The sequence below is a fragment of the Thermobia domestica genome, chromosome 7, assembly GCF_964235325.1.
Source record: "Thermobia domestica chromosome 7, izTheDome1.hap1.1, whole genome shotgun sequence".
NCBI classification, from domain to species: domain Eukaryota; kingdom Metazoa; phylum Arthropoda; class Insecta; order Zygentoma; family Lepismatidae; genus Thermobia; species Thermobia domestica.
Window position 1 is genome coordinate 199,741,385 of NC_137460.1, and position 27,137 is coordinate 199,768,521.

Consider the following 27,137-nt stretch of genomic DNA (forward strand, 5'->3'; position numbering starts at 1 on the left):
AAATGAAGACGATGTGTAGAACTGGAAGGTGATTACATTGAAAATAACTTTTTTTTTTCTCAGCTCATTGGTTTCCTTCTTAGCCCGCCATAGACATGACTTTCCCAACACCCCTCGTAAACTACTTTTCTCTATAGGAATCTACCTTCAAAATGAACGAGAACCGTTGTTTGATATAATTCACATTACCTCTGAATAGACAAAATGAAGTAATGGTTGCTTCAAACATTAGTAAAGATGAATCAAATGAATGTAACATATGTTGCAGCATAAAAGGGCTATCGTCGTTCATCCCATAAACGTAGAGGAAATGAAAGTATTGTAATGAGTAACAAAAATATCTCGAATGAATAAAGTTACTAAGTAATGAAAAAGGAAATCATTGTTATAAAAGGATCTGCGCTAAAATCGATTAAATAAATTCAATAAATATTGAATAAATTATTCACATGTATAGAAAGAAAAGTACTGTGGTCACCGAAAATGTACATTTTCTTTACCTTATTCAATTGTAACTGAACTTTTGGCAATTTGTTTAGAACTGAAGCAGCAGACGTTTCGTGTTCTTTTGTATACGAAGCCAACTCAATTTTATCATTATAGAAACTTCCACAATTACCAGGAAAACTGTCTGATTTTTTAAAAAATGCTTTTAGTTCTTGTGATATAGATTCATTCCGATATTTTCGTTTCACTTTCGCTCGTTGTTGTTTACTCTACTTTAGATTATCCCCTGTCGTGACCTTTCTTCATGTGTTTTTATAAACACTTGTTTTCAATATTTACGCATATGACAAACCTAACTATGTCTTTCTTCATGAGTATGAAAATGTTGCCGTAATTCAGTTTTATTTGTGAATTTTTCTCCGCAATATTTACATGACACAAGAACAGAATTCGCATCCTTGTTTGTGTTGTGCAATTTACTTATATGTTTATATCGGCTAGATATATGCCGATACGAACGTCCACACAGAGAACAATCGTAGGATTTCCTTTTTTCATCTTCTACATGAGAAAAAACATGTTTTTGGAAGCAAACCGAATCTGTGAAAGTTTTTCCACAGCGTTCACAAATTTCTACATCAAACTCTGGCATCACCTCACCGGGATGTTTTAATCTCCAATGGTTCTTGAAGCTTTTTTCCTGCATAAATGTTTTCGAGCAAGGTTTACACATAAATCGTGTCCTCGGGTGTCCGGACACATGTGCCTCATATTTATCACTATGGGTGAAAGTCATGCCACAATATTCACAAACAAACCATGGATTAGTCATATGAGACCCTATATGTTTCTTATATTCAATGTTATTCATCATTATCTGACCACATTGTTCACATTCATATCTCTTGTGAGATCGTTTCATGTGTTTACCTAGACTCCATGGATTTGAATACCTTTTCTGGCAAGTATTGCATTTGAACCGTGTATCACCAATATGTCCATTAATATGATATTTTAGAGATAGTTTAGTAGTAAAATATTTTCCACAATAATCGCATAAAAATCCTGATTTTGATTCCAAATGCATGACCAATTCATATCTGTTGACAAACGATTTATCGCAATGAGGACACTTGTGTCTTTTACCTACAAAAACACGTTTTAAGTGAGCCCTCAGATGTGAATACTCGTAATACGTCCTATCGCAATGTGAACATTTTATTTTCTCACCAGTGTGACTACGAATGTGAGCTTCTAACATACTTTTAAAGCAGAATTCTTTGTAACAATAATCACATTTAAATATTCGTTCTCTTCTATGCAAAATCCTTTCATGCTCTTTTAAAGTGTTAGCAGTCTTGAGAAATTTGTTACAAACATTACACATAAACTCTGTTTTATTTTCATTTACTATTCCAGAAATTATTTCGTTATTCTTTTCGCTATTGGAATACATTTTGCGTCGATTTTTAAAGTTAGGCTCTCTCACACTTCTCACATTCCTTCCAGAACTAAATTCTGCGGTTAGTTGCATCTGATTCAGAAAAGGCGAAGACCTGAAAGAAGACAACAAAACATATATTTCAGAAGCAAGCATTCCAAAGTTCTCATACGAATTCTGAAATTTAAAACTTTAAGTTGTATATATAGTCAGTAAACGAACTTAACAGTATAGTCACTGTTAAGTTAAGTATTTGATGCAGTACTGAAAAGTATACACAAAAAATTAAGCAAATATGTACTGAGATAACTTTTCTTAGAATTTTAGACTTATTTTCATAAATAAAGTAATGTTCATACTTTTCTCTTAGGCATAGAGTACGGCAACAGAGCCTTTCGGGCCCTCCGCCGAATCAAAACAAATTCTTGTATTTAATTTCTATTGCGGTAAAATATCAATTATTTTAGATGCTCTTCCTGTTAATTGGTTATGAAAATATGGAAAAGTTGATTTTATTAAACATGTTGTCTTCTATGGACACAAGTACGAGTTTATTTCATTTGTAAGATTTACGCTCCACAGTTCTGCTCTAGGAGGCCAATTGAGATGAGAAATGAAAAATAACAATGAAAGGGCAAACATAAGGGTTTGTTTTGAGAAGGATTAACCCTTGACGGACTCATCTTGCGATCGCATGCTTAATGCCTTACACCGCTTAATTATGTCAATCGATAACAGAAGAATATTAACTAGAGTGCTGTACTCTAATCTTTTTTTGCCACGATAGTGAAAATCTATCAAATTAACAGAAATAGTTGTATAATTTATTAATCGGAATTAAATACATATCTAGTGTACAACAAAAATAAATACTCCGTAAAAAGCCAGATAAAAGAATCTATTTATACAATAATCGTCGTTAAGAGGTTTTAGCAATTTAGCAAAGTTAGGTTCTTTTTTTCTGCCAAGGAAGTGGATATTGTGTACATGTTATACTGAGGATCAAGATATTTAGCAAATATTGTTTCGTAACATTTCTATCCTTAATGAAAAATGTAATCATATTGTTCAGATTTATAAAAGCATCTTCCCTCGGGAACTTCATATATGTAATTGCTCATATATCTTAATAAATAGAATATTCAGGGACCTATGTGACCCCTTATCGGTAGTGTGCTAAGATGAAGTGGGAATCTCTGTTGCTAGATTTGTAAGAAGTATTTTTCTCACAATCCATTTAATAATCTTCAGTTGTAGCTATATTTTAATTAAAGAAAATATTTCCTTTCTGTTCTTAAATTTGTAAATTAAATTAAAACGAAATACTTAAAGATAAAACCTGAACAAAGCAAACATTTGTTAGGCAATATACGAATACTTTTAACACACATATCATCAGTGACGCAGATGAAGGGACTAAAAATAGTTTTGTTAGGAAGATGAAACGGATGGAACTGGTACATAGCAAAAATGATAAGAGAAAACAAGATATAGAGAAGTTTCATAGAGTGCTAGGTGAAAAGGTTACAGTAAAGGATAGAAGGATAACAGAAAAGAAGAAAAAGGAAAAAGGAAAAGACAAAAAAAGATGGTTTGAAACAGAAAGCATTGGAGAGAAATTTGAAAAATGGGGAAAAACATACAGAGGAAGAGGTGGGAAAATATTGAATTTAGTGAAAGGAAAGAAGAAAAAGGAAAGTGAAATACGGATTAATTTATAAGAATAAGTGTCAAAAATGTGTTGTGAAAATATAGGAAGTGCAGGAAAGAGTTTGAAAGAAGGATTAAACAACGTACAGACAATTTTAGATTAAAAAAGAAAATAAGGTGGTTTATAAACACATGAGAGAAACAGCACATGAAATAGACTGGGAAGTTGTACTACAACTACTATAAGACATATAAAAAAGTGGAAAGAAGCACATTGGTTAAAAAGAGAAAGCAAGAGATTAATGAATAGACTAGTGGACTACGAATACATGATTTGTGGATAACAAATTAAATGTAAGATAGTAAAGAAACAAGACAAAAATACACAGTATGCAGTGTAGCAGAAGATATGAGGACGAGGCGTTTGCTTAATTAAAAGTTGCGTTTTAGGTATGTTTAATGAAGACAATGATATGCTGTCGAAACGGTAACACAGATTAATAGTAGTAAGAGTTTCCTTTGATCAGATTTTATCTTAAATAAAGATTTAGATTATACGTACTTCCAAAGCTAAAATGGAAAACATTCAGAAAAAAACACTTCCTAATAGGTACGGTAAAATATTCAATCAGTAAATTCATATATAGGAACCGTACACATTAAAAAAATAACAATGTTTGTGCACTAAAATAATTTTAGTACGTGGAGTTTGAATTTGTAACCTAAATCGTGTGTTATACAACCTATTAATTAAGTATATATATAGTAAACTTTTAATCGCTGATTTTACAGTTTTAAACAAATTAAGTCCATTAAAAACAAAACAAAACAAAACAAAAAAAAAACAATTTTATGAGATCTCACATTGATATTTTCATGATGTTTCGAGTTCCTTTTCTTTTCTAATGTGGAAAATGCATTTTGCAACAGATTACTCATTTATTTAATAGTAACTTACAGCAATTGGCCAGACGCTTAGTGACAAATCAAATACTTTTGAACAGTAATGTAAGTTTTATATGATATGAGATTAATAATTTCCGTGGTAACACGATGTAAAAACTTTCAAAACTTGGTACATGACTTAAAAAATTTTACACCGTACCATCTCAAAAATCGACAAAAACATATTTGAAATACATTTCATAAGGCAAAAGAAAAAAACAAAGTCAATGCTCAACTTCGAAAAAGGAAATCTTGATAGGGATTGGGACGGTGTTATTGTAAATTGTAAGAGGACTATCCAGGAGGTAACTTACATTTCGGATTAAAAAGAAAACAAGTGAAAATAGATTGTTATACATTTTGAAGCGACACTTGTACACTACCTTCGGAAATACTCGCTATGCAAGTTTAGTCACTTACAATAGCAATGAACAAGCTTACGAAGTCCATTGTCATAAAAAGTTGCCGCCTGTAACTTGAACCATTTCTGCACACCATCTTGAAGTCTTCATCGTTGCTAAGTTGCTAACCAGGTTTTCATGTGACGAAATAGGTGGTAGTCCATTGGCGCAAGATCCAGGCTATTATGACCGATGGTTGAAAACCTCCCAATGAAAGGTCTGTAAAAATTCCTGAGTCCGCTTGGTGGAGTGCGAACGGGCGTTGTCATGAAACAGCAAAAGTTTTGCATCCAGTTTACATCGGTGTTTGTTTTTAATTGCTCTTTGCAACTTCTGTAATGTTTCACAATATTGTTCAGCGATAATTGTTGCACCAGACCCAAAAAGTCGACCAGTACTACACGTTCCCTATCCCAAAACACAGTAGCCATAAATTTTCTTGCATACATAACTATAGCTTTCAAACATTATATTACCTGACTCCCCTTGCCATTCGAAATGTTGGTGTTGGATCCCATCTGGGCAAATCTGTTTACCTCAATACGTGGTACTTTTGAAATGATATCATACGTATTTTTCAGTTTTGATATCTGTTGAGTAATTTCAGATTTCTATGGGTGGCCAAAGACTTCAATGCCAACTGTATAGCTAAAGACTTCAATGCCAACTGTATTAACATTTTGACCTGCCGCCATTTTGTACAGGTTTAATGTAGAGCGTCGAAACTTATTTCATCGTTTTTCTTTTGAAAATAGCTATCAAACGATATACTACTTGACCCCCATTCCTATTTGAAAATTTAGAATTGGTCCCGTCTGGGACTCTCCGACGGACCATGGGACAACTTTGTTTAGTTCAATGCGTAGTACTTTTGAAAGATGAAATACATGTTTTCCCGTTTTGACATATAATTCACCGTTTCCGAGTTTTAGGGGGTGACAAAGGACTTTATGGACACCTTATGTTCTAAAATTGCCGCCCACAGACCACAGAGCATATATTAATACCGTTCGAGTCCTCGCCTGGAGAGACAAATTGTACTATGTGGCAACGTCGCAAATAAAGGACCATGGATTAGCTCTAGCAATCTATCAAATGGTTATATCGATTCTTCCCAGATGACAGCCAAAGTCGATTTTGTAGTGCAGTCAAAATAAAGTTTGAGGTAGACATTTAGAATAAAAAGATGGGACTGTCTGGAATTTGTTCGTGATCTCTTCCTCATTAACCTGCAGAAAATTCCAAAAAATCCAGTTTCCGGTTTTCCGCCATTTTGAATAAATTGTCTGTCATCTTGGATTTCTCGCATGCACTTAGTTTATGCCACGTAACTTCTAAAATAATTAACGTAGAAGGATCATTCTTTCTTTATTATACTTATAATGTTATAGGCAATGTAACAAGTTATTATCACTTGTCTCCGAGTAACCATTTTTGCGTAACTTTAAGATAAAGTGTAAAATTGGGATCTGTATTAGGGGACATATCCTTTTCGTTGCCTCACACAACTTAACGGACTAGAAATATGAAGAACGTGCTCGAATAAAAGTTGTTGGATATTTCATAAGCTTTAAAACGATGTATACATTGTCACTATATACAATGTCAGAGATGCGCAATGAAGCTTCAAACGTCATTGGACTGCGCACAATTTCTGTTGAAATATATGAATGAATCATTTAACATGAAGAAAAAAAGAGACTTTTTAGTGATTTGAAACGGCTTTTCATTGCAATTTCCGGTAAGTATCAACAGTTTTGGAAGTACGGCTAGTTTAATAAATAGTTCGTAAGCAGTGGCGTCGGCAGAGGGGTGCGCAAGTACTCTAAAATTAGACTATCGCATAATATTTCTGTATGTAAGTCTGTGTGTTCACTGAAATTAGTGTTTGAGATAAACGTTTCAAAAAGAAGAAGAAATCTATTGAAGTATGTTTTACTGATGTTATTCTGCAAAAAATCCAGTTGCGGATTTCCGGCCTTTTTGAATAAATAGCCCTAGTCCAGTGCAATTACGTCAAAAATCGATCAAACTTAAAGATTTTTTTAAAAGATTAAACCTGTTACAATATGTTATATGTACTGATATTATACTAAAACAATCCCAAAACTCTAGTTGCTGTTTTCCCGCCATTTTAAATAAGCAGTACGCCATCTTGAAATTTTCCCCAGCACTTAGTTTTTGCCTTATGGCTCCTAAGTTAATAAACGTAAATGTATTATTCTTTCTTTATTATACTTCTAATATTATAGGTTATATAATAAGTGATCACTTTCTCCGAGTTGGCGTTACCAAAAGTTCAGTGTACCTTAAAGTTTTATCTATTAGTGTTTGAAAATATAAGTTTAGGAAAAAATAAAAATGGTGATTTAAACAAGGGATACATTATTAAAAATGAAGGAAAATATACTTACCGGAATTATTTGCGGTGCGTTTTGTATCCTATTTACAGCAAATACCATCATATCCTATTTCATGATTTTCACTATTTACTACACGTACTAGTTTTTATAATTGTGCTTAGATTCTTCTGCGCATGTATTAAACTGCTAAACTTAGAAGTATTGTAGGTATAAAAAGGAAGACAATATACACTGATCATCAGTTCAATTATAGACACCTAACTAATAGTGTGTAACACCACGTTTCGCTTTAATAACGGAGGCTACCCGCAGCGGCATGGACTCTACGAGGCACCTGAAGTGTTGCTGTGGAATCTCAAACCATATCTGCTGCAAAGTCTCCCACAGAGCTTGGAGGTTAATTGGAAGAGAGTCCACAGCCGAAGGCGTCGTTCCATGGCGTCTCAGATGTGGTAGATCGGATTGAGTTCCGACGACTGTGTTGCCAGATCAGATGAGTGCTCATCAATCCAGTTTGCTGCACTCCTCGAGCGGTGGGCCGGAGCATTGTCCTGCTGCAAGATGAGGGCACTACCTGGATGTAGCACCCGAGCAAATGATATGACATGGTCGTCCAGAATATCGCGGTAACGTTTACCTATGAGGGACTGTATTACACGTTAGAGGACCCATTTCACTCCACGTAAACATGCCCCAGATGAGAATACCAGCACCACCGGCCTGCACAGTTCCTTGCTGTCACGATGGATCCATTTCCGCACCCTTACCGGTTCATCGGTATGTACCAATGTGAAACTGTCTAGGAAACCTTTTCCCACATTTCCACAGTCCAGAGGTAGGGTTCCTTTGCCCATGCTAGGCGCTGTTTCCTGTGTTGTGCTGTTAGAAGGGATACTTGCGTGGGTCGTTGGCTTCTGTACCCCATGGCGAGCAGTTGGTTGCTAATCGTGTGGCTGCTGACACGGCATTCTTGTCTTGCATTGAACCTCTCAGCGATTTGATGCACTGTGTTCCGTCTATCGGCTGTTACGATGCGGGCCACTCAGCGTCTACCCCTGTCGTCGACACGCCCCTGACCGCGGCGTCAGTGAGCTTTTACCGGAAGCCAGGTACTCATGATACACCCATGATACAGTTACCTTTGAATATCCGAGTGCAGCAACCACTTCCAAAATCGAGCCACCCAGTCGTCTGACCCCTACGATTTGACCACGGTCAAGTGCACTCAGGCCCTTCGTCTTGCCCATCACACACTGCACTGACACGGATACCGAGAGAGGAAGTACATGGCAGCAGTACCCTCGCGATGCATTTCATTCACATGCACTGGTGCAGCATCTGCAGGTCGGTTTCTGCAACTTTCCTACTGTCTCTAATTCAACTGCTGATCAGTGTATATGGCAAAGTAAAAAGCTTTGCGACGATAAATAAACTTAAACAAAAGTTCTAAATATACCAGTGTATTTTGAGACTTACTTTTCTCGATGGCGTTTTGAAGTTGAATATTCACAGTTTTCGTTAACTTCCTTCTCAAAGAAGTTGGTTTCGGTGACAGCTTCATCATCACTTCCTTCATCTGCATCTTCAATTAAAGTAGTGCTATTACCACATCCGTGTCCACTACTCTGCCCATAAAATAATGTACAATCTAGCTCTCTTCTTTTGCACCCACAATTGTTTCCACAGTTCGCCTGGCAGTTGCATGCCATAAACTTTAACAAGTCTTCTGGAACAGGTTGCTCAAATGTTGTTACAGAAAGAAGGAAATCGCCACAAATTCTCCAGCCCCATTCAACTGGAGTCATCTCTTGATTTTTCCACTGTTGAACTTGATAGAACACATGGAGACTATGGTGATTTGCAGCAGCTGTTGTTGGAGACAGTACTGTTAAGTTGAAAGTGTCACTGATATGTTGTGTGGATACAATCTTTCTGTACATGCAGAATCTTGTACAATCCAGATTTTCTTTCTCTGCACATCTATACAACGCTAAGAACATTTTTTTCTCCAGCAGCTGCCACATCATCAGCAGATGATAGAGAGTTGTTAAAAACATCCATTTGTCGACGCAGTTCTTCATTTTTTCCCAGTATTTTGTACGCAACTTTCTTCCCTCTACTGTGTGGAGCAGAAGTTGTATCACAACCAGTGAAGGCATGCAGAAATAAAATGCAGTTTACCATATCGCCAATGCTCTCTGAAGTTTGGCACTGCTGTATATCTTATGCGCGGTTTCGAGCCACAAATAAACACGTAAGTCTCAGCTGTTGCGAGTGTTACCATCAGAACCAAAATATCTGAATCTTCTCCCGCTATTATTGACGAGCCAGATTTGGAAGATGTGTTGCGATTAACACAACTAATGTGTTTGCATCTCCAAGTGATTGATATATGGTACAACCAGATTTCTCCAGATATTTCGTCAGAAGTGATATCGATTCGGATTTGTTCTTTGTGTTAGAAAGAAATCCCTGTTGAGATAAACGAACAACGTGGATGTTATTCTCAGCGATTACGCGTATTGATGGTTTCTTTGTTCATATCCACTGTTTTTTATCCTTTACGCTAAGCCGACCAACATAACCATCAAATACAATAATTTATTTACCATAATGTTTTGTGATAAACTTCACATATTGCTCATGAATGATGGAAAACCAATAACTAGAGTTTTGGGACTCTTTTAGTATAATATCAATACATATAACATATTGTAACAGGTATAATCTTTAAAAAAGATAGAAAGAAAAAAGGAAAAAAAAAGTTTGATCGATTTTTGACGTAATTGCACTGGACTAGGGCTATTTATTCAAAGAGGCCGGAAACCCGCAACTGGATTTTTTTTTTTTTTTTTTTTTTTTTTTTTTTTTTTTTTTTTTTTTTGCAGGATAACATCAGTAAAACATATTTCAATAGATTTCATCTTTTTAAAAGGTTTTATTTCAAACACTAATTTCAATGAACACATAGGCTTACATGCAGAAAGATAATGCGAAAGTCTAATTTTAGAGTACTTGTGCAACCCTCTGCCGACGCCATTGCTTACGAACTATTTACTAAACTAGCCGTACTTCCAAAACTGTTGATACTTACCGGAAATTGCAATGAAAAGCCGTCTCAAATCACTAAAAAGTCTCTTTTTTCTTCAAGTTAAATGATTCGCTCATATGTTTCAACAGAAATTGTGCGCAGTCCAATGACGTTTGAAGCTTCATTGCGCATCTCTGACATTGTATATAGTGACAATATATACATCGTTTTAAAGCTTATGAAATATCCAACAACTTTTATTCGAGCACTTTTTTCATATTTCTAGTCCGTTAAGTTGTATGAAGCAACGAAAAGGATATGTCCCCTAATACAGATCCCAATTTTACACTTTATCTTAAAGTTACGCAAAAATGGTTATGCGGAGACAAGTGATAATGACTTGTTACATTGCCTATAATATTAGAAGTATAATAAAGAAAGAATGATCCTTCTACGTTAATTAGTTTAGAAATTATGTGGCATAAACGAAGCGCATGTCAGAAATCCAAGATGGCAGGAAATTTATTCAAAATGACGGAAAACCGGAAACTGGATTTTTTGGGATTTTCTGCAGGTTTATGAGGAAGAGATTACGAACAAATTCCAGACGGTCCCATCATTTTATTCTAAATGTCTAGGTTTGGCCCGTTTTTTATGTAATTTGACTGTACTATTTGATTGATACTAGCATCACTTATTAGTGCAGATATCGATTCAACTGCTTGTTGTATTCGTAGAGTAATGCTACTATATATATATATATAGATAGATAGATATATTAGCTTTCATAGTTCATTAATATTATTTTGATAAAGAAATATGACTGCGCTGGAGAGAACGTACCTATTCACACAGATGCAGTGGTGGCGAATGCAGTCTCAATACTGCATGTTCGCTTTTTTATTTTTAAACTAGCCTTCACAATTCATCAATATTATTTTGAGAAACATGACAGCCCTGGAGAGAACGGAACTATACATACAGATGTAGTATGGCGAATGTGCAACTTTTGTGGTCATCCAGGGTGGAGGTACAAACTATTTTAACATAAAACCTATTGTCCTTGACTCATCCCCGCAAATTAGCTGGGGAGTAAAATCAAATTGCAGAACAAGGTATCATACATCTAATAAAGTAAACAGCTGCCTTCAGAAGTTACGGCAGCTTAGCATAGTCATGAGAAGAGTGAGATAGAGTTGGAAGATGAAAGATTGATTGTTATCAGAAATTAGACAATCTTATTTACTTACAAATGTTTTTGTTATAAGGATGCCTGTTATACGGGATTTGCTTTCTCTTTAGATCATGTTTCGATCAAGTTTGATTCTCTTTTACTGTGTATTGGTATCTATCTATTTACAACATATTCTGATTATATACATAAAGTCGAATTGGCGTTTCTTTGTCCGCTCATTAGTTTGACTGATTGAATCCATTTTTCACATAAGCTTAGGCCTTCACCCTGGGAAGGTTTTCATATATTGACTTTTGTGTAGTGGATAAAAAGGACACGCGACAAGAGAAACGTAAAACTCAAAGCATCATGAAAACTGCTTAACAAATTTGAATAATTTTTTGAACCAATACACGCATTTGGCTTCAGGTTTATACATAAACAATTATCGCAGAACAGTTCTTCAGAAGACATGGCGTTCTTTTTATTTATTTATTTATTTATTGTTCTGTTTTGTTTTCTTTAGTGATGGTGAACAAAGGGTATTTCCTAGTAAAATAGTGAAATCGACCCTTGATTCAAATTAGGTCATTATTGACTCAAAATGTTAGTTTTGACCTAAAACTACCCCCAGAAAAGTTTCGACCCCTACCCCCAGCCCATACCGAATTATCGTATCATACATGCTGAAAATTTAGTATTTTAAAATTCTGGTGGTCGTGGTTCTAATAATTTGAATGTTTAAGATTGTAGATAGAATGTAGGTGTAAATGTGATTTTTTTTTTCAAAAAGTCGATGCCTTTATCTTTTTTTAAAAAATTTTTTTATTATTATAATAATTATTATTATTGCGTGTTGAAAAATTCAAAAAAAAAAATCATAGAAAAATATTGTGGGGGACCATGACTAATTTTTAGTTCAAAATGTTGTAATACCCTTAGGTACAACCTATATTTTTTTTAGGGTCTGAAAGTGATGGCAACATTGTCCAAACAATTAAAACTAAAAAATACGTTGTTTTTTTTCAGTTTTTTTTTGGTCATTTTAGGATCCTCAAGGTCAAAACGTCGAACATTTCTTTGCCAGAGTTGAGGATTTTCCTTTCTCTTTCGTCACTTATTTATTTAAATCAGGCTCTAAAGTTGAAAATATTCCAATCAACGAAGACAGCGACGAAGATTATATGAATTATTGCAAATTATATGGTGTTTGGTTTTTGATTTGTTTCCATTATCAGAGAATATTTATGTGTACCTTATTGCTTTGTATGTTAAAATAAATGAATATGTATAGTAAATAAGTTTACTCAAACATATAAATGTAAACTGAAAACACATTGATATAATTATAATCCAAATATCGTTTTGTCTTTTCTCTTAAATTAAATGTGTTTTTAATTTTCTTCCAACTCTTAAACTTTAGTTTTGCATGTTAAAGCATTTTTCTATATTAAATCTTTAATTTCATGATTATTAAAGTTATAAGATTCAATTGCATCCTAAATTGCAGATTGAAAAAAAAAAAAAACTGCAATTATGTATAAAATAAACTTCAAATTCTCTTTTGTAAAGAAGCGTTATAGTAAATAACAGGCAAAGTTGAAAGAAAATTGCAAAACGTGCTTCGGTATCCAAAAATATCCTTCAAGTAGCCTTTCAAAGTACTCCTTTTAAATATTAAGTTGGATTTAAAGTTTTGACATTGAAGAACCTGAAATGGTCAAAAAACTAAAAAAAAAAAAAAAAAAGTTTTTGCAGTTTTATTTATTATTATTATTATTAATAATAATAATATTAATATTATTTGGCAATCTTGTCATCACTTTCAAATGTTCTCTGAGAAAAATATATGTTGCACCTAAGGATATTGTATCATTTTGAACAATCAGCGAAGTCCTTACTCACAAATGTACGATTTTTTGAAGAAACGTCGTTATTTTTTTTCTTTTCTTTTCGTTCAAAATGCTACAATTAGCTGCAATATTTTTTTTTTTTAAATTTTCTAGATTGTGTACTTTCTATTACTCGAAACATTTTGAGTTTCAGAAGTAACTTCGAATTACCTAGATTTGATATATAAGAATATCGAATTACATGGTGAAAAATATTTACGACATTCATAAATTTCCATACTAACTTTAAAGAATGCATTATCTTGGAAACTAACCTTTCAGACTCAACCACTTCATTTGATGGTTGCATATGATCTTGTTCGCTGTCTATCTGCTCAATCTCTTCATATTCTGATGATACACGTACCAAATCACTGTCTACATTTACGTCTACAGACTCAACCACTTCAATCGCAGAACTCTTCCCAACCTCACCAAATACTCCATCACCAGCAGTTACTATTTTGTCGTCTGAATATCTACTATTAATCACTCCAAGAGATTCATTAATACTTGGGTTAGATATTTGATTCTCAATGGAAATGACTTCAACATCTTCCACCAAAAATGATGTTGATGTGTAATCAGATGTTGAAGAATCATCATCATCATCAACCTTCGTGCCAGTAGATGAATATGTGAGAGTAATAACCTCCAACTGAGGGATACCATCATGATCTCTATCCGAGTTTTCCATTATCATTTTGGCTTAATTAAACCATTATACTTCCTGAAAATATAACCAGAAAAAAAAAGAAAGAAAGAAAGAAAAGCATAGAACAAAAATCAAACTATTTCCACACATACATCTGCAAGAATTGATAACCATTTTAACGGACTAAAATTAAAAAATAAACATATGAAAATGTGATTAAATTAAAAATTGATGTCAGAAAAAGTAACAAAACATTAAAATTACGTAAAAATTGATTTATTGAAATTAAAAATGAAAGTATTCACCACTATGCAATGAGAATTTTCTTGAGCTGTGATAAACAACGTAAAAAATAATAGATAAAGTTACGAGCATGGAAAAATTACTTCATTATTGTAGAAAGGTACAAACTGAAATAAAATTGATAATTCTTGTGCAGAGTATTACGTTTAAAAAAGAAAAAAAAAAAGTGTTTAAGAAATTTCAATTGTAAGTTTAAGCATATTGATGATTTCTTGAGACATTTCAGAATATACACGTTCATAACTTGACTCCAGTGAATTTGAATTTCACTTAGTCAAATTATCGTAGTCGAGGATATACGGCGGTATAGACCGCACATCCTTTACTTAATCTTAAGTCAGTAGAATATACCTTCTCTTTCAAGTTGCACAGTACTTTTGTTACGTTTATATTTGTTTACTTATTTATTTAAACGGATCACGACTCAAGTGATAAAGTGACTATATTACTTTCTTTTCTATTCATTCTTAGCCGCTGTTCAAGTATATCGATTATGAGAAAAAAATCCCCTTTTTCCTCATTACTCTACGAAGAATAGGTACATAGGATTAGAGTTTAGTGTTTATTTTACCATTAGTTTAACACAGAATCCGAACCCCATAAGTTCCCAAGGGGAATGAAACTTGGTTCTCCCGCGCCGAAAATGCATACGCTGATCACGTAAGCACGAGGGAGGATCACAAAGAGAGAGAGGAAGACAGAAAGGAAAATGAAAAAAGTTACGTGAGGTCCGTCTAAGTTCATGTTGTATTAATCAGTACGAAAGCTTTCGTATGAGCATCCTACTCCTCACCACAATTTTGTTAATTCTTTCTGGTACGTCGGACCGAGTTTTCCTTTTCCTTTTCGCACCAGATGGTTCCTTCTGTGTACCTAGAGCCATGTATATTATTAATAGTAATTTATCTCAGGGATGTCATCAAGAACACAACATAGAATACTTTCAGGTTACAAAACAGTATCGCAACATTTGTCTTTTAATGAAATTATTAATTCTTTTATAATGCCTATTCTCTTGTCATATATATCTTTTATGCCCATCACAGATGTTTACAAAACAGCGTGAAAATTTTAACACTACAGCACTCAACTTAGCAACTATATACACTTGTAGTAGAGATTTTTTTTCTTGCCAGTGATATTTAAATATAGAATTCTGTAATTTAACACCTTTGAACAAGCACTTGACAATTAATAAACAGTAAAATTAAACTAGTTGAAAATGCTTTAAGAGCATTGCCAGAACGAACTTATTAACAATTAATTTTTGTTATTAACTTTTAGAGGTGTTATACCAATTGTTCTATGTGGTTTATTATTACATTCATTAAACAATTCTTGCAATATATCTATCAATTTATAATTTCCTTGAGTACTAAATTTTTTCCACATATTTTGCTTAAGAGTTCTGTTAAAACGTTCTATGATATGTTGTTTTACGAAGACACGTGTTCATAATGGAGGGCTCAAAATTGGAAAACTTAGCAATATATCATTTCTCTATGACTTACGGTTCCCGAGATGTCTCCTTAAATCTCCCGAAATCCGAACTTTTTTGGACAATATCTAGGGAACGGTCATCAGTTGGCCAGTGGTCACCGGTTACTATTTGGTACTAAAATGTTGAGTTGATTTTGAGTTTCATGTCCCGTTCAGCAGCGAGGCTATATTAGACGTGGACCTACTGATTAACGTGGAATCCGAACCACATGAGCTCCGCCGGGAATCGAATGGTACTAAAATGTTTACCATCCTCTTAGGTATTGATCAACACCAATATGATTTCCCTATAGCTTAAGGTTCTCGAGATAAGATTCCTTAACTCTCCGAAAATCGGAACTTTTTTGGCCAACTATCTCGGGAACGGTAAGAGTGACGCGAAAAAGTCAACAACTTCTTTCAGATACAATTTAATGTTCTATCGAACGGAAGGCTCAAAATTGAAACTTTCGCAAGTAACAAACAAACAGACAGACATACATAGTGTCACAAGAATCGATATCACATTTTACTACAACCATAATTTGCAATCAAGCCAAAAAAAAAAAAAAAAAAAAATCTTTGATAGGATTATATAAAGTACGAGTGACTTCAGCCGAAGCAGTACCTCTCAGCTGCACCTGTAACCCCTACAAAAATAAACTTTTCCACCTATTCCAATTAACATTACTAACTTCGTTCAAAATCTTACCGAATTATTCAGGTAGAAATAAAATTTATTTTCCACTTTAAGACTTTTAATAATTATTTTGACTGCTATATACAAAACGTCCAAATAAAATTCATTCAAAATTCACTAAATATATATTGAATTTAATAATTTAAAGTAATGCACTAATTATCAAAATTTGTAAAATGTCTTAACTCTGAATTAAAGCCAATTTATTCTTAAAGACCTTTAAATATAACAACGCCTTGAGATGCAATACAGACTGCTCTATAAGGAATAAGGTATAATAAATTCTAGTTTAACTTTATTCTTCAGGCATCACTAATTCTAATCAACAAGAAATGGGAAAGTTGAAAAATTTAGTTTATAGATTTTATTTTCATTTGATTTTATTTTATTATTATTATTATTATTATTATTATTATTATTACTTGTTTAAACCAGACGGCAATATATTGTTTTTAATTTTATGAATACAATTTATCCAATTTCAGTTACCCATTGGGTGAAGCGTGAGATGAAAATCTACCACTACTTAATCTACTTCTACTCTACTCAACCATAAGCAGTAAGGATGGGTCATGATAAGGGCCATTTTCTGCCTATCAATGAATTATTATGAAAGTTGATACCTGTAATGTACACCATATTCCGCGTAAAAGGTAGTTTAGATTATGTGTAGGTCATTTCCGGTTGTTCCTGTAGAACGTTCGGAATTTACCTCTGACTCCAAACTTCGAAAAGTCGAGGTGGGTGCGTAATAAACAGATTTGCGTGGAAAGCGGCAGTATGATGGGAAAATTCGTAATAGTATTTTGTTCCACTAATAATAACACATAAAATAACCAAATAGCAAGAGTATGAGAACAATTTGTTTAATAAAAAGCGTGTTCGGCGAACCTGTAATTTGCCATCAATATTCGTTTTCGGAGTTGTATTGACAATAGAGCGGACACTCAGAACAACACCAATATTATATCAAACTGTAGTTTGATATATCTACTTGAACATACTACAAACTCACGTTGTACTGGAAATCCGCTATATATATATATATTAAAAAAAAAAAAAAAAAAACCTTTGCACTTTAAGTCGCATGTATGATATTAATCCAAGAGAAGCAAAAATAGTCAATTTTGCAAAAAATAAACTAGGAAAATATACGAAGACATCAAGGTTAAATATCATCCTGAAGAATGCTTAATCGTCTTCTGCATTGTCAGCCCAGTCATCATTCACCTTACTCTGGGCATCTTCGACTTAACTCCATCCATCCATAACACCGCTTTGATATTTTCTTCTGCTCGTGCTGTTTGGGAGGAGGGAGACGTTCTTTCTGATAAGCTCACAACGTAGTATTATAAATATCGAAAACAGAGCACTTCGATCAATGGGTAGTTGCTGTTGTTAAGAATATTTTGGTCTGAAAATGTTACTTCACGTGTGCCCTTGAGGTAGAAATGAAATGAAATTTTTAAGTTTAACGTCCCACGGTTATGCCGGTTAGGCTAAAGGAGACGGTGATAATGAGAAATGAGTGAAATGGTGGAATGAAGAAAGTGGGAGGAAACAGGAGAACCCCGAGAAACCCACGAGCACGGTGTTTGTCCGCCACAAAGTTCACACGGCGCGAGCTGGGATCGAACCAGGGACCCCAAGCACCGGAGGTGAACGCTCTACCACTGAGCCACCGCGCCCCCACCCTTGAGGTAGATAAGAGTGTGTTGAATACAGGTACCGTTGTGGTCGGTTAGTCTTAGTCCAAACCAGGAGTGAAAAGGAAGATGGGAATAATAGCAGATAGTGTCAGTGTACTCTATAAGAATATAGCCTAGTGTGTGCTAGAGTTTGTTATATAGTATGGAAAGTGCAAATAGCAATTACGTTATTCACTTCTCTTTTATATAGACTAATTACTAGTCAACAAAGGGCCCCTTTGAAGACAATGTGTGTTGGAGTGTAAAAGTGTGGATAGTGGAAGTAGCACTTAACGTTGTCATTCAAAGTGTGTAGATATAATACTGTTAGGCACAATGCCCCCAAAATCGAAGACCGTGAAATGTGTACAATGCAGTAAGCATTTGAATAACGCGACACTAATCAGACATGTTACCCGAACATATACTACGGGATGTTTAATAAAAGAATTCGTGTGCCTTCGCTGTTACAAGGAGAAACAAAGACACCCAAAACGACTAAAACTACTAAGCAGCATATAATGTCCGACTAGCTTGCAACTTCGACCCAAAAGAAGCCAGCAACCTGCACCACAATGCCAAAGACAAACTATCAAGCCAACCCTTAACGTCAACTCATGATCAACCATCAGATCCACCCTCGACACCGATCAGAGACAAACCAGCGAAGGGTCACAGTAAATTGTTTACCAAACGACGTTTCATAAAAGGCACGGATCAGAATTCAAAGTTTGTTGCAGGAGCGAATCAGAAATATATATAAAAAACATAGGCCAGAGTGTATGAACCATAGCTGAAACGGCAATTAAACGAGTGGCGCCATCCTGAATCACCGAGAAAAACAAAAGTTCGGAATACCCCAATCAATGTGAAAGCTATGCTCATCATTGCATACGACTGGGATGGTATAATAAACCATATCATCCCCCAAGGACACACCGTTAGTGCAGAGTACTACTGTAATTTTTTGCAGAACAATCTGCGAGCAGCTGTAACACGAAAAAGACGCCACTTCCTGACGAACCCACCCATTATTCTGCATGACAATGCAAGGGCACAGTCAGCAGGTGCTGTCACTGATTTGTTGCATCATAGGGGTGGGAAGTGCTGTATCACCCCTGTATTCTCCAGATTCAAGTCCCTGCGACTACGATCTCTTTCCGAAGATGAAGGAACCACTTCGTGGGACAAGCTTTCGTACAGTTGATGATCTCTGGGCGACCGAATGCTTCATCCGCACTATCCAGAGATTAGGTGCTGCCAACATCATCCAGCGGCTTCCACATCGCTGGGAACGCGTGATTCACAATACTGGTGATAACATTAGGGTCTGTAAAACTTCGAACCTTGCAAGTACTATACTTCTCAAGATATACCATTATTGCAATTACTAAAAATCCAACCCTTGTATCTATTACAAAAATTCATCACATATAAAGAATCTTCTCATCGTTTGTAATTACAGTTACTTACTGAAGATCTTTACAGAAAATACTGTAAATGACAGAAATTCTTTATTTGTTTTCCTGAAATAAAAAAATATAATTTTAAAACAACGAAAAGTAACTTCTCTTATGTGCAGCAAGATTTATTCAGGTTTTGGTTTATTTTTAAAATATAAAACGATAATCATGCCTGTTGTGCTGTATGGTTGCGAAATATGGTCGCTTACTTTGAAGGAAAAACGTAGACTGAAAGTATTCGAGAATAAAATCCTGAGGCAAATATTCGGACCCAAGAGGAACGACAATGAGGAATGGCGAAAATTTCATACCGAAGAACTGCATAATTTATACCGTTTACCAAACATTATAAAGGTGATCAAGTGTAGGAGGCTAAGATTGGCTGGTCAGGTAGCCAGAATTAATGAAAGTAGGTAAGTTTTCAAAATTTTAACCCGAAAACGACCATTAGGAAGACCTTGTTGCAGATGGAAGAACAATATTAAGATGGATCTCGCAGAAATAGGAATACAAAGTAGAAACTGGATCCAGTTAGCTAAGGACAGAAGTCAAATCTATAGCTTTTGGAAAACGGCATTGAACATCCGGGTTTCATACGTTATAGAGTTAGTTAGTTTGGTTTATTTTCTGATAGGTTGCAATAGTGACACTGCAAGTAAATGTGATTTTATTCTTTTCAGAAATTTCCAGCCCTATTAGAAACAAAAGTCAGTTTCCTCTCAACCTCCTATTCAAAAGACGGGTCGGATGAATCAGATGTTATACCGGAAAGCAGTAGACTATTTTCCAATATTCTAGCTTTTGCCATGCAGACTTCAATGGGTTTTTCATAAATTACTCCTTAGTCGTCGCTCTAAGGAAAGTAACGGGACAAAAGTATGTTTCGGTGACACTCAAACTGGCAGTAAAACAATTAGTAAATTGCGTTAAACAGATTGTTAATCGTTGAAATGAAATGAAATTTCTCAGTTTAACGTCCTACGATTATGCCTTTTAGACTAACGGAGATTAAAAATATAAATAATTAGTAAATTGCGTTAAACAGATTGTTAATCGTTGAAATGAAATGAAATTTCTCAGTTTAACGTCCTACGATTATGCCTTTTAGACTAACGGAGATTAAAAATATAAATAATGTACTTACATTCGCAACTTACAATTATCGTTTTCTGTATTGCAGATATATCGTGTCTACAACCAAGTTGTCAAATGCATACCGCAATACAGTCGTTCAATTTACATTCCTGATTGTGACAAAAATGAAGGGAAAGGGAGCCAGACCTAAAGGGAATTAGCAAAGATCTAAGGTTCTTTTTTCGGTCTCTGGAAAGTAATCCCAATTTTTGTGACCAGAAGTGTACATACCGTTCCATAAAGGATGACCCCATTCTTTATTGCTGTTATAAGACAAAAATTTTCTAAGTCCAACTTCGGATATCTTCGGAAAACAGTAAACCAAAGCTGCTGGTTCGAACTTCCAAGGTTGCCTTACCAATCAGAAAAACTGCCCACCTCCCATTATAACAGTGTGCTGTCAAACCAATATGTAACTTCGAGTGTGTTCTTTCTCTGCAGTACTACCAGTCGGGTTGGTCATATAGTCAGCTCGGCAGCTGGCCACACTTTCTTGTGTGGAGAGATGGTCGCAATTCAGTAAGCACTCAGTGTACATTGTAAGTACATATGGAAGAAATGTCACTGTCGTTTTTGACAGTTATCGTGAAGATGGAACATGTTAAAGGGAAGCTTTAATACAAGCACCAAGTTCTAAGCCTTTTGCACTTGCTGATCTTCATCTCGTTTCTCACAGCTGTGAATAACCTTGCGCCACTATATGTAGAAATGTAGATTTAAATTGTTCCTACATGTATGAAAACTGTAATAGATTTTCCTACGATAATTCTTCTGTCTAGACGATGTTATCGATTTTAATGATGACGAATGTGGACAGTGTAGCATTTTATTTTAACCAGATTGCACTGAGAGCTTAACTGACTTTTATTAGTCAACAAGTAAATATCTATTTTATAAAATGTGTAGTAATATTGTAGTCTACATTCAGTGTGTTTTGGGTGATGATGTTATTACTATACAAAGTACAATATTACTATGAAGTGTGAGGTGATGTTACATTTAAACATATATAAGAGAGAGAAAAATGAAGTAACTAGGTCAGTCTATCTGAAAGCTAGGAAAACATATAAGCAAGCTGTTAATGAAGCGAGAAAGCAGTATACTTCAGCAAAAATCGAATCGTCTGTTAATAAGTGCAAACAAGCTTGGAATGTAATTAATTCTATAGTTAAGAGTAATCGGGATTGTCTTTACCCCAATCCAGAAGATTTTAGTAATTATTTAGTGAACTCTGTAGATGAAGTACACAATAATAGTGACAAACACAATAATAGTGTAACAGCAGTCAATCTAATGGAACAATCTGTAAATCCTATACACGACAGTTTTGTATTCAGAAATCGATTCGTTAGTAAAGAAGGTTATTAGAGGCTTTGAAAACAAGGATTTTGTTCAGGCAACATTTTGTGATTTAAGCAAAGCCTTTTATTGTGTTGAACACACAATTCTCCTTAAAAAAAAAATAGGTATCAAGGGTTTAAGTTTTAGATTATTCACGTCTTACTTAGAAAACCGTAAACAAATTGTTTTTGTAAATAACAATAAATCTGGTATTGCATCAGTTAAATACGGAGTACCCCAAGGTTCAGTATTTGGGCCACTTTTATTTTTACTAATGATAAATGATGTACCTTACTTTTTATCTGCTTACTCTATACTATATGTTGACGATACAACCTTCCTAAATACTAGTCCTGATCTTAGTAGACTTAATTCTATAACTGAAAATACATGGGATCAGGTTGTGATTTGGTTTAAGGCTAATGGTTTTTTACTTAACGAGAATAAAACTCAACATATGACTTTTAGTCTAAAAGAAGTGCCTGTCGAGAATAACTCAACATGTGTGAAGTTTCTAGGTATATATATTGACAACAAGTTATCGTGGGAACAGCATATTAATTAATTTCTGGAAGACTCTCAAGAGTAATATATCTGCTAAAACAATTTAAAAATCATGTTCCTGATAACTATGTGAGATCAGCTTACTTTGCTTTGATTGAAAAGTAGCCTACGTAAAGATGTATAGCACCATGTGTGATAATACAATTTGCTTTCCAAAACGGACCCACTCACGCATAAAACAAATTCGAAGACGCCTATCGTGTATTTTTAACCAGTATGAAAGAGCTGTGTTTTAATTGTTATTGCGATTACCCAGAACCATGGAGTTTGTTTAGTAAGAAAGAGATGTATAAAGTTATATCTAACCAATGTGCTCTTAAATAGAACTTAAATTAACAGAAATTTAGAAAAGAAAGTCATATTTTGATACACCATTCGAAGTAATTGTTGAAAACTTATAATTCTTCCAAGAATTTCCTTCTTATTGCTTCCTAAAACATTTGCGCTGGGAGACATAACTCCACTGAGCACAGATGAATCTCAAGGAGGCCAACAGAAATAACAGTTGAAATATTAGAATTTCTCCACGATTTGCTTATAAATACAGCGTTCGAACATATGCCATAAAACTACAGTGCAAAAAGCTCAAACCAACCTGCGCTAGCTGATCACGAAGATGCACAAATGCTATCTAACAAAGTCAGGTCGCTAAAAAGCTGATAAAGCCACTGGGGGGAGTAGACGCATCAGAGATGATAAGTATGCCCATGGACATAATGCAAAGCCAGACACTGGAAATATACTGTGTTCGTCATGCTACTAAACTCCTTACGTGTCGGATTAATTATTACGGATCGCAGAGTCAGATATGGTACGCTAGTAAAATCCTAGGTTACCACGGAACGTTAGGTTAGTGCTTGTATCTTGCATTTTGAAGTATCTTAATGTGGATTTTCGCAGTAATACAAGTTCCTATGGCAGTTGTAATGGCTTCACACTAGTACCTCTACATATGTAAAATGAAACACTTTGTACACTGTATGGAAATAGTATACCGGCGTAAGATAATACTACCTAATACAGTCTTTTTTCACATGAACTTACTCATTTTAGACGACGTATAGCACTTGCATTGGTTGTACACTAATGAATCTACATTTGTAGAGATAAAACATAGTAGTATTACTTAATATTTACACCAGTCGCCTGTAGAAAATTGGTTCAGGCCAACTTTCCACTGCCCTATGCAGTTGGTATCCTTACAAAAAAACAAGAAATCATACTTGATTAATTTTAATAAAATGGATTCAAATTTCCGTCAAGCCAAAGCTAATCTATCCCTATCCTTCTCTACCCTACCCCGTGACCCTAGGTAGCGCAGTCCCGGGTTCGTTTTCCGATGTGGATACTCGCTGAGAAAAGTGCAAAAGCTTTTCCAGGTCAGCCATCCTGAGGGAAGTTTTTCTTATTCACACCAATCAAATGCCAAAATGATTCCTCACATGATGGTCCCCCCAGGGCTTTCTTCCTCCCCAGTTTCCTGGGAAGTGTGATTGGCGAGGAACGTCATCCTTCATACGTACAGGATTAACATGGCCTCAGATACCGAAACACAACAATTCAAATTCATAATCCTTATCTACGTAACTTAAAAAGCGGTTCTATTTATTGATGCACATGTGGTGCTTGTACTGTGAAATTTACCCTTTGTTTCCTTGAAACATGTCTTTATATGCAGTGTTCAATTTGGTGCTGGTCAAGTTCACTAACACCACATTTTCCAAATTTGCAGGTAAAACTTAATGCTCTGCATGGAAAGACTCGTTTAAAAGCAACAAATTTTTGCCGGCGGGAGAATCAAATGCTAAGTATTACAGCTGTGTTTCAGGTTTAGGTGTGTAGAGTTACTAGTGTAAAAGCATTATTAGTGATTTACGACTGTTGAAGTATGTGAGTGCATACGAAAGTTAACTGTATTAGATACAATTTTCCACAGGCAGAATTAATTTGAACAGTGTACAAAAACGTATTTTATGTTAACAAGTATGGCGTTACAAGAATGAAACCATTACAAGTGCTATTTGAACACGTATTAATACGAAAACAAACCAGTTTTCACTAATCTCGCTTACGCGTAAACTCATTGTCGCTGACATGCCTGCACCCTTCGAACGCATCCCCACGCTATAGTGTGGGCCAACTCTATTTGCCCTGCCCCACTCACTTAGACAGAATGTTTTTTGTTTCTTCCTAGCACAGGCTCGTTTACGTTTTCTGAACTAGTTTTTTATTGCATACATCTGAATGCTGTATTTATACACAAATGATAAAAGAACTGCAAGTTTTAAACATTTACGTATGGAGGCAAAGAGGGGATATGTATGCCGCACAGTGTAAATCTTCTGGAGAACAATGAGAAAATTAGTGAAAAAAAAATACAATTTTTTCAGCAATTTGTTAGAGTGGTGTGTCTAAACTTCGCCTGCACATTCAGTTTTCCCTGTATATTTTCTTTTCAAATGTGTGATCTTAAACTTCTTCCAATCTACTACCTTCCATTACCTTTGTATAGCTGGTACAAAACAACTCTCCAAGACCTATAGAGTTTATTACAGGTTGATTATAATTTTTTAACATTGATTGAATGAGTTGGGGGTAATGGAGCTATGTATCCCTGTAACGATCAATAATATTAAGTTCCTTACTTCACGAATAATATCATAAATGCGTATATACATACAACCTTAAATACTCCACATAATTTTCACGGAGATATCTGTAATTACATAAACTCATTTTTTGATAGTTCATCCTCAATAACTTAAGGTACTGGATAAGTTCAAGCACGCTGGATTTTGCAAAACTTGCAGCTAAAATTAAATACTCTGCATGTAAACACATGATTGTAAGGAACAAACATCTCCATGCTGCAAAATTAAATAATAAGTAATAGAGGTGTGGCTATTTTATGGTTACAAGCGTAGGGATATTAGTGTAAAATAATTATAAGTGTTTCACAACGCTTAAAATAAGTAAGTGCATATAAAATATGACTGTATCACATAGTATTCTGAGACAATGTTTAGCAGGAGTAAAGATATTTTTTCTTTTTTAGAAAAAGTTACAATTTTGGTAGTTTCTGTTCAGATTAGGTGCGTTTAGGCTTGGTTACGTTAGTTTATGTTAGTGCAGAGGTCCAGCATAATTTTAGAAAAAATGATAGAATTTCGCTTATTTCTATTAATATCAGGTAACTTCACTTTAGTACAAGTTAGTTTAGTTTATATTAGGTCTAAGTACTTGCATCTTGCATTTCTCCTATAAATTTTGTATCCCTTCTGCTAAACATTGACCCTATCTTCCACCGTGGAGAATTTGGCTTATGTTCAGCAGAAGAGGTCCAGCTCTTTTCTTAAAAAAAAAAAAAAAAAAAAAAAAAAAAAAAAAAAAAAAAAGTTACAATTTTACAATTTCTGTTTACATTCCGTTAGTTTACGGTAGGTTAGGTTACTTTAGTTTATATTATATTAGTGTAGGGGTCCCGAATAATTTACCAAAAAATGGTAGAATTTCGCTTATTTCTACTAATGTTAGGTTAGTCCAGGTTAGCTTAGGTTAGATTTGGTTACGTTGTTACGTCTAAGTATTTGCATCATTCATTTGTCCTGTAAATTTTGTTTTTTACGTGCTTCTGGACCCCTTGTACTAAATATACTCCGAGAATTTATGCAATGGTGAAGAGCTGTGTATTATCTTTACAAATGTTGCGTTTCTAGTATGAAACCATTACCACTGCTATAGCAACTCTTATCACTGCGTAAATCCTAATTCTCGTCACTACCTTCACTTACACGCTCAGCCACCGTGGCTGACGCGCCCGCTCCATTCATAGGCACCTCCCCTCCCCAGCAACTTCGCCCTGCTCTGACTCGGTTAGGCAGCATGCGTAACATTTAGTGGTCACCTAGCACAGCTTGGTTTTTGTTCTGTACTGTGATTTTAATATCATATGCAGACATTGGTTGCTTATGTATACGCAAATCGTGAAAAAATTGTAATTTTTTATTAATTATTTCTACTGGTCCCGATGAACTTCACCTCGGGTAAGTGAGATATTGCCACGCAGCAAAGCGAAAATCTCTTTTTGAGTACAATATTAGTAAAAGAATTGTAACTTTTCAACCATTATTTTGACTGGTGTGTCTAACCTTGACTTGCACGTAATTTAACTATCGTTTCCAACGCAATGACTGGCCTACCCCAAAATACTTCTCGATAATAATCATAGATCAACATATATCATACCAGTATGATTTTCTATACAATGTGCAAGGCACATTATTTACAAAAATTCTGCGCCAATGCGTCTTCTTCTCTTCTATTTGTTTCTACGATACATCATTTGCTCCAAATTTGCGCTACGCTGTGAGCAGTTCTGCTGTGTTCTTGCTTTCTTGCCCCGGCTTCTAACTTTCTAGGCACCTCAGCTAAATATGGTGAGAAGAATGACGCAATTAAGGATGTTC

General features: G+C 34.9%; 1 protein-coding gene across 2 annotated transcripts; it reads right to left on the reverse strand.

Moving 5' to 3' along the window:
* Nucleotides 1-27,137, reverse strand: LOC145690640 (uncharacterized). 2 transcript variants are annotated; one of them, XM_081765727.1, is made up of 3 exons: nt 26,917-27,137; nt 13,620-14,074; nt 1-2,003 (listed from the first exon to the last, which is right to left on the reverse strand). In XM_081765727.1, the coding sequence occupies exons 2-3, from the start codon at nt 14,045-14,047 to the stop codon at nt 800-802; spliced, it is 1,632 nt and encodes a 543-aa protein (XP_081621853.1). In that variant the 5' UTR covers nt 14,048-14,074; nt 26,917-27,137; the 3' UTR covers nt 1-799. The 2 variants fall into 2 exon arrangements, with proteins under 2 accessions (XP_081621853.1, XP_081621852.1); XM_081765726.1 differs by having other exon boundaries at nt 26,820-27,136.